The 12,265-nt window shown below is 39.0% G+C and overlaps 1 protein-coding gene across 10 annotated transcripts in view; it reads right to left on the reverse strand.

The window, feature by feature from the left end:
• Window positions 1–12,265, reverse strand: part of LOC100471251 (sushi repeat-containing protein SRPX) — a 199,410-nt gene that overhangs the window by 150,679 nt on the left and 36,466 nt on the right. For 5 of the 10 annotated variants that reach the window (XM_034648737.1, XM_034648736.1, XM_034648734.1 and 2 more), the window contains 3 exons: window positions 7,383–7,523; window positions 5,914–5,971; window positions 4,576–4,667 (listed from right to left, as the gene is read on the reverse strand). In XM_034648737.1, coding sequence (XP_034504628.1) covers window positions 4,576–4,667; window positions 5,914–5,971; window positions 7,383–7,523 — 291 coding nt within the window. Of the gene's footprint in view, window positions 1–4,575; window positions 4,668–5,913; window positions 5,972–7,382; window positions 7,524–12,265 lie in introns of those variants that run through there. The other 5 variants (XM_034648735.1, XM_034648739.1, XM_034648741.1 and 2 more) reach the window with 2 other exon arrangements.

The raw sequence follows: 12,265 nt of genomic DNA on the forward strand, positions 1-12,265 counted from the left end.
GATAAAGGGGTCAATTAAGAGACTATAACAATCCTAAGCATTACAGAACCTAGAGCTTTAAAATACATAAGGCAAAAACTAATAGAAGTACAAGGAGAAACAGAAAAATCCACAACTGTATTTAGGGATTTTAATACCCTCTCTCAATAATAGATATTACAAGTAGACAGAAAATCAGGAAGGATAGGAAATACTTAACGCTATCAACCAACTTGATGCAATTAACATTGATATGACACTCTACCCAACAACAGCATGCTTCTCAACCTTCTCAAGTGCACATGGAACACTAACCAAGATAGACCTGATTCTGGGCCATAAAACAGGTCTCAATAAATTTAAAAGGACTCAGGTCATACTAAGTATGTTCTCCAATCACAATGTAATTAAATTAGAAATTAATATCAGAAACTGCAATGGAAAATACCCAAGTATGTTGAAATTAAATAACCCATGAGTCAAAGAAGAAATCAGAAAATATTTTGAACTGAATAAAAATGAAAACACAACATATCAAGTACTTCAGAAAAAATTTATAGCACAAAAAGTCTGTATTAAAAAATAAGAAAAGTCTCAAATCAGTGATCTCAACTTCCATGTTAAGAAACTAGAAAAAGAAGAGCAAATTAACCCAAAGAAAGTAGAAGAAAGGAAATAATAAAGATTTGAGTGCACACAAAATATAAAACAATACAGAAAAATTGATGAAACCAAAAACTAGTTCTTTGAAAAGATCAATAAAACTGATAAACTTCTAACCAGTTAATCAGGGAATAAAAAACAGAAGACATAAAATAAACCTGACAAAATCCATGCAAGACCTGTACACTAAAAACTATAAACATTGCTAAGAAAAATATAAGCCATCCATAAATGGAGAAAAATCTTCATGAGTTAGGAGACTTAATATTGTTAAGATGTTAATTCTTCCCAAATTCATCTGTAGGTTCCAAGCAATCCTAATCAACATCCCAGCAGGCATTTTTTCCCAGTAATTGACAAACTGATGCTAAAAATTCATATGGAAATGCAAAGGGCCTAGAATAGCCTAAACAAGTTTGAAAAATAACAAAGTTGAAGGAGTAACACTTCCTGATTTCAAGACTTATGAAGGTGCAGTAATCAAGACAGTATGGGACTGGCACAAGATTAAACAGATTGTAGGAACAGAATACAGACTCCAGAAATGTGCCCACACATGGAAAAGTTAACTGATTTCTGTGAAGACAATTCAATAGAGAAAAGGTAGTCTTTTTTCAACACATGGTGCCAGAACAATCGATGTCTATATAAAAAAAAAAAGAACTTCAATTCATACCCTCACCATATAAAAAATTAACTGAGAATACTACTCAGCAATATAAAGGAATGAACTATTGATACACGCATGGATGGATTTCAAAACAATTATGCTGAACCAAGGAAGCCAAACAAAAAGAGTAGATAGTGTAGGATTTCACTTATATAAAAATCTAGAACTTACAAAATAACATATGATGATAGGAAGACGACCAGTGGTTTGCTGAGGATAGCGGGGGGCAGGAGGAAACGACAGGGATCACAAACAGGCACAAAGAAACCTCTGCCAATAATGGCACTGTTTACTCTCGGGTGATTATGGTTTCATAGGTGTAAGCATATGTCACAAGTAATCAAACTATAGACTTTCAATATGTGTTATTTATTATATGTCAATTATACCTCAATAAAGCTCTTTTTAAAAAGCAGGGGAGTCATTATTGGGTGACCTGAGAGAGACTGTCTCAGGTTTTAAGCTTGGGAAAAACACAGCGAATGACAGAAGACCATAGGTATCATCTACCTCAAATTGTCCTCACAAGAGGGTCTAGCTAACTGTGTACTTGAAGCGAGTGTGCTCATTTGTAGCTTGCAGGGGGAACAAAGCATACCATCAGAGAAAAGGTAGTAACTAGGAAAGGCAAGAATTCACAAGCATACTTTTTTGGTGGAGACATGCTCATCTCAGCGTCTTTTATTGATGGTAGTGACAGTGAATAAAAAATCTATTGACTGTGAACTGGCAAGGGGAACTACCCAGGGAGTCTGCCATGTTGCAGCTAGTTTCTGAGGGAAGGCACTGGATCTTTAACCTCTGTATCTGCAGTCTCTGGCCTTGTGCCTGGCACATTAAGAGATAACTGATTAGTATATGCTAAATAAATACATGAATAAACTAACTCTATAATGTACAGAAATTATTTTTAATAGCTAAAAAGTTTATTACTTTTTTTCATTCGCTACCTTAGGTAAAAATGAAGCCAATACCACATTCTTCCCAGTGGCTAACTGTGGATCCAAATAATCGGCAGTGGCTACTGTTTGAAAAAGTAGTATTTGGTAATTTCTAGATATAACAATCACCTACCAAAAAGATCTCCGCCGCCAGTTAAAAGCATAGGTCCTAATCCGTCTATCTGAAACATTTAAAATCACCAAAACAAAATTCAGTGGTGAATTCTGTTTTGCAGATGCCAAGAGTACAATTCTTTCTTTTCCTTTTTTGGGGGGGATTATCTTTGTGGTGTCTGTCTAAATACCCAGGGGGTGGGGGGATGAGAATGAAAAATCTCAAACACGTTTCTTTTGATATGAGTTAATGCATCATTTACTTTCCAAGCCTTAAAAACAGTTTGATTTGTTTGGCTTGGATGGTATGAATAGTTTAGAAACAGTCGAGATTAAAAAAGGTTGTGTGGGATTGACTAAACGAAAATCTCACCTAAATCATCTATTTCCTTTTTAAAATATGTAGAATAACACAACATGTACATTTACTGAAGTACATTTTTCCATTAGATTTAATTGAGAATTTGAGCAGAATCCAAGTTTAAGACCACATTCTTCAGCCTGGCACCTGCAGCCTGCTGTAGCCTGGCCTGACCTCACCTTTGTCCTGTCCACTGGGCCAGTGCTTGGGCCCCCTGCCTGGCCTGCTCTTACTGGAGCATGCCACTCTGCTTCCCACATGGCATTTCTCCCCTGGCTCAGCCCTCTCTCCTAGTCCTGTGTATCCAAGTCCTCTCACTGATGGGTAACACTATGCTAAAAACTGGACAGCCTGAAAAAGTCCCAAAACTCGATCATGTGTTCTAGAAGACACGTTTTCTTTCGGTCTGAGGTATGTTTTGAATTGTTTCTTCTTCTGCTTCCCTTCATTTTTCCCTCTTAGGTTCTTCTGTCTCCTGACTCCTTTACTTTTCATCTCCCTCCCTCACATATGACTTTCTTTTCCAGAGTCTTTCCCTAAGCTCTTATAATTGGAAAACAGTCTTCATAGGATCGCTATGAAGCAGAGTAGAGTATCTGTTAAATGTTCTTTTCTACTAGACAGAGAAGCTGTTCCTAACACTTAATGATACACGTTATAATTCTAAGGAGAGTAATTCTGAGAGCACCCTTCGAGTCAGGTCACAGATATCTCTAAACATAAGGCATTTTTTAATAAAGATAACAATATTCACGAAGTCATTTTTAGTGAAAGATAACAACGGGGGACCTGTGCCAAAATTTTAGCTTGAAATTTCTGAAGTAATTCTAAAAGGAATTTCAGAGTCGCTGAAGACAGGCTGTTTACTAGTCTAAAGGCTGGTCCTGGTTTTACCCTCTCCTGTCCTCTTTCTTACCTCCTTACGTTTTATAGCTCATCATCAACCAGAAATATTTACTAAACATTTACCATGTCCCATGTACCAGGGGCTGTGCTACCTGCTGAGGATCCACTGGAAAGCAAAACAGAAAATAGTTTCTGTCCCATAGAGCTGAAGGCCAGTGGAGAGAGAGAGTCATAAAGCAAATAAATGTACACTTCGCTATGAAATCGCCAATTACAATAAATACAAAGAAGGATGAGAAAAGGGTGTTACATGACAGAATAGTAATGGGACATAATTTATCTAAGTGCAGCTGGTCACAAAAGGCCTCTAGGTAGAAATAACTACTTTAAGCCGAAACCTGAAGGCTGAATAGGAATTAACAAGGCCTTTCATTGATCTTTTCCTCCACATTTCCTCCTAACACTTCTACCTGGAAATGTCCTGTCATGATTACAGAAAGTTCTCCTGGAAACAGAAAGAGTAACTTCCAAGAAGAAGAAACGTATCTCTCAGACTATTAACAACTCCAAAACAGGTATTCAGCAGGAAAGGCTGACATAGCACGTGGTCTCTCTTCCTAAGCATGGACATCCCTATTTTTGCATTCATCTTGTTTCTTGGTTTTGCCTTACTTTCTTCTAGACTCTTATGATGATTATACTCTTATAATTTAAGCAGAAAGTTCTTTTGTGTATCTTCTCCTATAAGTTGAATCAGTGTGAATGGGATTATTGAAAGGAACATGCTATTAAGTTCTGGCAGGGCAACCTGACTCCATCTAAAGTCTAGTAAATAAATAGTTATGTTAAAATGTGAAACATCACTTGAAATTCTTCACATGTTTTGGGACCATAAAAGCTCAGATTAAGGAGGTAAATTATGTGCATCACTATATGAAAAGTAAAAGTAGCAATTCAATACTTTGGTCTTAACACTAAAATGAAAAATAAATTTCACTTACCTTCTTTGATTTTTTGATGTCTTTACTTGGTGTTGATTCACTATCTTCCAGGACTTCTGAAGCACTGCTCCTTGCACAGTTATGCATGCTTCCTACAACAGAATATATTTAGAAATATGTTTTTCTAAGTAATGAGAAAAAGAGAAGTCCTGATGCCCTCAGTGCAACTCTAACAAGCCTGACTTATGGGGTCATACTCATCCTAGAAGGCTGAGTTAAGGCAAAAAGCCCAGAATGACCTGACCAATGTTGGAGATGTTTGCATGACCAGTACCCAAACGCAGCTACAAAGGTAACAGTAACTGTTGGGAAAGACTTCCGTAAAATATAAATTACCCTTTTGAATTAACTTAGTTATAATTAAATTCTTTGTATTCAAATGGACATGTTACTTTTTGATGTTTCGAACTGATCCACATGTTATATAACTGAATAATAATCTTTAAAGTATACTCATGAAGCATATGCATTCTTATAATTTTATATTATCAACTTACATCTTACTTTTAATTAGTTGTTAAGAATACTTACAGATAATAAATAATTAACATTTTGCTTAAAATATTCTAAAACTTACTACTCTGTCTGTTGAAGTTAGAAGGAAAAAAGTATGAAGGGAACTATTCCTCCTCCTGCCTAAGTTCAGATCAGATATCTACTACTATGAATGGTTATTTTTAATGAGAACACAGCAAAAAGCACACTTTGATGTGATGATATGGAAACATAATATGAGGGTTGTACAGCAAAAAAACCCAGATGATTTGGCTGTAGAAAATGTAGCTCTCAAGGGTAATCACAGTCCCCTCTATTCTGTGGCACCTGTTCTCTGACACCAACAGCTAGGCCTGGGAAAGGACCTGTCTTAAATGTCCACGATAAGATCAAAGACACAGGTCTGAGCCCTGGGGGAAATAATGGGATGTCCAGCCTCGGCTCCAGGCCAGCCTGGTCTTTAGCAATGGGGTCTTGCAATGCCCACCAGAGATGTAAACTGAGATGTGGGACAAAAGCCCAACTGAATACCACTGGTTGAAAAGAAAAAAAAAAGGCAGTGAAAAGGCTGTCCTGAACCACTTAACACTGATACGTGAGTGGCCGTGAGCGATGCGAATATTTTATATGAAGCTCACGTGGTAGTGATTAATGAGAACAAGTACGCCTGTGTCACGTATCTCATCGCTTGTTGTGAGGCTCACGTGACAGTACAGAGTAGGAAACAGAATACATGTGTGCAAGCTCTAATGCTTCAAGTGTAGCATACGCGTGCGGACGTATGCATGCACGCATGTGTGTATGTGAAGGTATCTGGCCTTTTGAAGTCAAATGTGTTCACACCTTTTGGATTTTCATTGTATTCACAAATAGCCCGTTTCTCTTGGTTGGTTTTCTTGTCCTATAAACGATAAAGAAACAATATAATAAAAAACATAATTGTGATGGGCCGAAAAAGTCATCTAGGTTTTAGGCAAGGGCTCTGGAGTCAGCCTCTAGCCAACAACATAAACACGTGACTACTGCTTCGTACTGGGCTTTTGCCTCAGATGCTGAGTGACTGCTAATGTCCCTTCTAGCTTCAAGTTTTTTCATTCCAAAAAGTTGTATGATTTAAGAATTCGACTCAAAGAAGATTCAGGAACGTTAGTTGGTATATGAATTGGCTCAACATTTTACACTGTCAAACTGAAGTTTCAGGAATTCTATATTAAAGAATTTCAGGGACCACCCAAACTGGAACTCATAAATATTCCTTATAAATTTTTCCCTCCTTCTGAAAGAAAACACTAACTGCTAGAAACTTTTTTTTTTCTTCTCAGTGAGAGGAAAGAGTCTTCAGAAAGAAATTAAGAAAGAAAATGATCTTGCTAGCACAGCCCCATTTTGTAAATTAAAAATATATGCACAGGAAACAACACGGGTTTACAAGTACACATTCAAATAAAAGGACAAGCATGTTTCAGTGGTTGGCTGTGTTATGGAAAAGGAGAACTAAAAGGGAATCAATTTAAATAAAGAGGAGCCTTGCGGAGACCAAAGATGCAAGTGATTTATCGACAAGAAGGTATGATTAACTCAATGCTCTGTGCAAGAGGTACGAAAACTGAAAATGAAAATGAATTGACATAGTGTCATTCAGTTTGGGTTTCTGAATTCCATAGCTGTGAAATTAACCCAGAGCAGCGTTAGCAAATGAATGATTTCAAACCCACCAACTGTCTCCTAGCAGTGACTCTCTTAGACAAAACTGCCAAATGGAAGAGATGTTTCTGGAATTCCTAGCTCCACTTTTAGGATGACTTCCTCTTCCTCAGTAATAGCTCCTCCTTTTCCTCCTTTAATTCCTTTCTTCCTCACCACATCTGCACAGAACTGATCCCAGCCTCAAACACTGCTGTGAACAGCTTTCACGTGTCCACATACATGTACATATACACATGTATGTATGTGCACACACTCACCCCATTTCTGCCACCAGTATAGGGCTCCTAACTTTCTAATTTCATCATTTCAAGGACCCAGTGCTGAACTTCTCAGTTAATTTCTCAACAGTATATTGTACTGGCCCGTATCAGTTCATTTCCACTCAAGCGGGAAACAGAATGCTACCAAGAAGTGTGGATAGGATGTTAGAAACAAAGTGTGCCTGATTCATAAATCTGCCACAGCTTTTCCTACAGCACACGAGCCATGTTATTCAGAGTATTTCTGCTCCCAAAGGAAGGTGGAGTCTGCCCTCTGCAGGGACCATGGAACCCATATGACCGCTCTTAGGCAGGATCTCAGGATTTAAGCACATATCATCATACCTTTTTGGTGGTGTCAATCAATACCTTTTCAACTAAGTTGTCATTGGCTTCATCCACTGGTATGTTCTTCTTGCCTTCCGGATATTCATCAATTTCCTCATCCAGGTCCTCTAGTTCTTCATCTTCTGAAAATCCATGATCCTGTGTCAAAATTGATAATCAGGGAAGAGATAAGATTTTCTTTTTGTAAAAAAAACAGAGATTTGATATTGCGGTCATAAATAATTTATACCATCTCAAAGAACACATAGAATATGAATTCAAATACTGAAGGCAAAGAAATAAAATGCTGCATAACCTATCGTGCATATCAAGTTACTACATTACCAAGGCTTTTCCACACATTGATCTATTTCAACATTTTCAATGACTAGGATTCCCAAAATTCTATTAGCATCTACTACAAGGTTAAAATGGAAAAAAATTAAATATGCTTTCTGAGCTGTCTCAAAAGAATGCTTTTAAACTTTAGAGAAGTTAAAAAGCTTTCTACTGTAGCATTGTAACATAATCATATCTATATATTATGTTCATTTTCCAAAACATAGGGATTTAAAATCACTTCAGAAGTACAATTCACTGATATTCACGAGAAAGAACTAAGTATAATTACTTACATTCCAGGAAGAAGATAAAGGGACACAGGCAGTTTAAATGGTTTGCTCTTGGTTATTTAAAGCAGAGGGAAAACCAGAGGCAGAACCTAAGTCTATCTGGCTCCTGTCCAACTAATCCAAATTAGAAGACAGCCTGTCTATGGATTTGATAGAGTAAATCATGTACTACTAAGTATAGGCAGAAAATATTAGTTATAGTCTTTATTCTTCTTTTTTTAAGATTTTATTTATTTATTTGACAGAGATAGAGACAGCCAGCGAGAGGGGGAACACAAGCAGGGGGAGTGGGAGAGGAAGAAGCAGGCTCCTAGCAGAGGAGCCTGATGTGGGGCTTGATCCCAGAACGCCGTGATCACACCCTGAGCCGAAGGCAGACGCTTAAGGACTGCACCACCCAGGTGCCCCAGTTATAGTCTTTATTCTATCCTGATATATATATATATTTTTTTTTTGCAGTTTCATGTTTTGGGTGGAATACTGCTTATTTTTTGTCATTAAGAGATCAGGCTCCTTATTGGACTTTTTTTCCTATGCTTTTCATTTTTGCTCTTCACTAGTGGCCCCTAAAATAGGTGAGAAAGTAAGTAATTAGTGTCCTTTACTCCCCTGAAGAATGTTTTTGCAAAGTTCACCTCGGCCGTATTTGCTTCACACGATATACACCCTTTCTATCCCTTCAACACAGTAACTAGCTTCTCATGGTCACCTTCCTAGTTGCCGTTTGGCTAAAGATGAGCTGGACACCCAAAAGAATCTTTAGTGGGTGGTTTGAAAATAATACCTCTCATAATTAACTCACCCTTCTTCTGGCAAAAAGAGTTCAGGCTAGGGAGAGGATACGTTTATATTTCACACCTTAGTAACAGACGTAAGTGGCATCCTCAGGCCAATAGCACCAAGGGTGTGCCTTAATAGCATTTTCACTAAGGACAAGCAATCCAGAAGTGAAGCCTGGAGATTTAAGAGTTTCGGCAGTTACGCTGGGAGGGCTTGACTTAGGTTAAGCAAAGGTCATGAGGCAGTGCATGCAGAAAGGGAATGCAAGAGAGGAAATCAGGGTACCAGGGTAGATAGCTGCACGTTTAGGTTGGGTAGGGTTAACTACGAGGTAGCTACCATTTACCAATAATTTCTAAAGCTTTCTTTTTTTCTGCATAATTTCCCCTCTAAGTGACTTATATTGTATATTATACCTAGCCAGAGGCATATATGAGAAGGTAAAATGATCAGAGACTACTCTGGAGGGGAATGGGAAGCAAGATTACTAGATTTAAGATTTATGGCTGAGAGATAGATGTATTCATGAATGTATATAAACGAAGGCCAACTGGAAAGAACAGTGTTCCCAAGACAGAGAATTTCAGACTCTGTCAGTCTGTCTCCCATAGGGAGCGGTCAGTGAGCTGTGTTCCAGCAAAATCCTCTTCTCTTAGAGAATTCTGCTAGTTTACCACCTGGGTCAACTCCAATCGTGCTAGTTAACTAAGATATTAATGTAACCATAGGACAATATCATGCTATGATAAAAAGGAACACGACATTTTATCTTATTTTAGGAATAACCAAAACACCCATCTCTTTTTATAATGACCTATAAATTTACTTAAAACTTTACGAAAATCGGTAACAATGAATAACTGCTGGAATGGTATCATTTTCTAAATTTGAGAAAGCTCTTAGAAAACATTTTCACTAGAAATCACATCAATTGTAGAACTTTGCACATAAGCACATTTAGAATTAATCTAGTCACATCTGGACAACTACTTTAAATCACAGTACTTACCTTCAAACCGAAACAATTTAGGAGAGATTGGCAGAATACTGTCATTTTACAAAGAGAAAGGGCAAAGTTTAAATACATTCTTGGCACCAGAACCACATAAGACGTTAAGTAGTCTAGAATGGTCAACGGAAACACATCTTGAGTTGGGACCACGGTAACGAAGTGAATAAGCCTGGCTCTCACAAAAGGGACCGTTGTCTCACCGGTCAAGCATAGCACAGGGAGCTGAAGTCTTGGGTCTGGCCCAGGGCCACGTTTCTTATGGGAAATATCAAGAGACCAAACATTCCTGAGGTTTCCGTTTGCTTGAGAATACGACTACATTGCATACCTGAAAAACTAGAGGTTGCTCTCAGAAATTGGCATCGTGGTCACCCGGTGGGGGGTGGATGGGAAATGCCTGGAAGGGGGTTTGAAGGGAAGCCCCTGGGGAGTGCTCTACCTTGACCCGGGTGTTGACTACATGGGCGTGTTCACTTTGTGGAAAATCCACTGAGCTATACACGCACGAGATACACTCTTTTCTAGATGTATTATATTTCAATAGTTTTAAACAAGTTTTTAAAAGGGACTATAAAGTGTAAAATTTTGTGCTACAATTCTCAATTTGAGATACCTCAACGTTTAAAATCTCAATTTCAAGGTTTTTTAGGATAAGAAGGGTTAACAGGGAAGTTCATGTTTATACTATCCTAGAACTCACTGAGGCAGGAGGAGAGAGTGGGAAGGACATTCAGTACAGAGACCGAAGTACTGCTTTCCAAGCTTTGCACCATCAATCACAGCCTGAGCAAGGTGCCTCATAATATTACTTTAGTCTCTCTGTAAAATGGGAAAACGACAACAGCAATACCTACCTTGGAGGGTTTGTATCAAAATTAAAAAGATTATTTACAGAGAAAACAATGCAAGCAAACAATGAGCATCTGTATTCAAATATAAGTGATTTTAAGACTCCCTGGTATACATTGAGGACCATCAAAAAACAAGATGCTCGGACACCTTTTGGCTGTAATGTCCCAGATCTTATCACTAGAAAAAAGTTGATTTAAAGTGTTTGCTTATTTGTTCTCCCCTCTTGTACAGCGCCCTTTACTCTCTGCCAGGAGCCCAGCAGCTAGAGCAAGCATGGGAAGAAGGCAGGGCCGTCAGGAGCAGCCTAGGACGACAGCGAAGTGGAGGGGCGCCTTGGCTGCACTGGACGCCAGTGCTGCTTCAGGGCCAAGTCCAGCCTGGAAACCACTGTTACAGTATAAAGTTTCCCGGTATTTCAATGTTGGCAATGGATTCAAATGTTGCAAAAATCACTGTGTATACCAAACAAAGTGAATCTGCAAGCCAGGTTGCAACTAAGGGCTCCCCGTTTGACCTCCAAATAACTGCCTTCTAATGTCACCTCGAACTTATAACTTAATGTCACTTATAACCTCTAATCTTCTTCTCCTTTCTATGTACCAGTCCCTTAGTTCATTCCTAATCTGGTATTTTTGCCACCAAATCCATTCCAGTTTGACTCTGACAAGCAGGCCTACAAAAGTGGCTATGATGCTGAGGAAACAGAACTCCTTGCTGATAGGCAGTTTTACTCTTTATGTGGGAGTTATTTTTTAATCTATTTTGATAAAAACATTAGGACACGGGCAAATTTGTTGTCCCATACCATCAGCCTTTCAATATGCTTCAAACGTTGAGAGGCAGTACTGGACCCACATATGGTGTGCACGTTCACTCTACCCCATATTTAAGGGGATTATCATTATGGTTACTTACTTCGTTCCCACAGATCTACCAATTTGAGGGGGGGTAGCTATGTTGTAGTTAAACATCAGGTTCATAGGCTAGACTCATGCACATGTCAGTGACTTGGAGATTCCGGAGGGTAGTTTCGCACCTGACTTGATGTGGTCAGAGGGTATAATTAGAGGGACACAGGTTACATTTGCTGAGTACCCCTAACGTGTTGCATGTGTTAACTAAACTATCCAAAGACCCCTCCCTTTACAAAAACAAATAAATAAGACTCAGGTTAAAAAAAAGAAAAGCTTTTCCAGGTGTCCACACAGCTAATCCGTGAAGGGCTGGGGTTTGAATCCAGGCTTCCTGGGCGCCAGTGCCCAGCTCTGCTCAAATATGTGAAGACCAGAACAGCTGCCCTCAAAGTTGTCCCCCCTACATGCTGAAACTGAGAGCACCGTAGGCTCTTCCTTTTTGTTGATACGTTCACTTCAACAACACCCTGTGTGTACATATCCTTGTATATAGTCATAGCAAGGGCAAGTTTCAGGTGTTTTTATCCCAGGGCACCAGAGTCCCTGACTCTAAGGTGGGCTTCCTGCAGCACCCTTTGCTGGCCACGTGGGCTCTGGCCAGCCTTCTGCCGGGCCTCTCCAGACCTCTCTGCAGCCCTTCACCACGCCTTCCTTGGCTTGGGCGGCACCTCTCTTGCCTAGAAAGTGTCCCTACCCCACCTCCTTCACAGA

Source organism: Ailuropoda melanoleuca, chromosome X (genome assembly GCF_002007445.2).
Source record: "Ailuropoda melanoleuca isolate Jingjing chromosome X, ASM200744v2, whole genome shotgun sequence".
Lineage (NCBI taxonomy): Eukaryota > Metazoa > Chordata > Mammalia > Carnivora > Ursidae > Ailuropoda > Ailuropoda melanoleuca.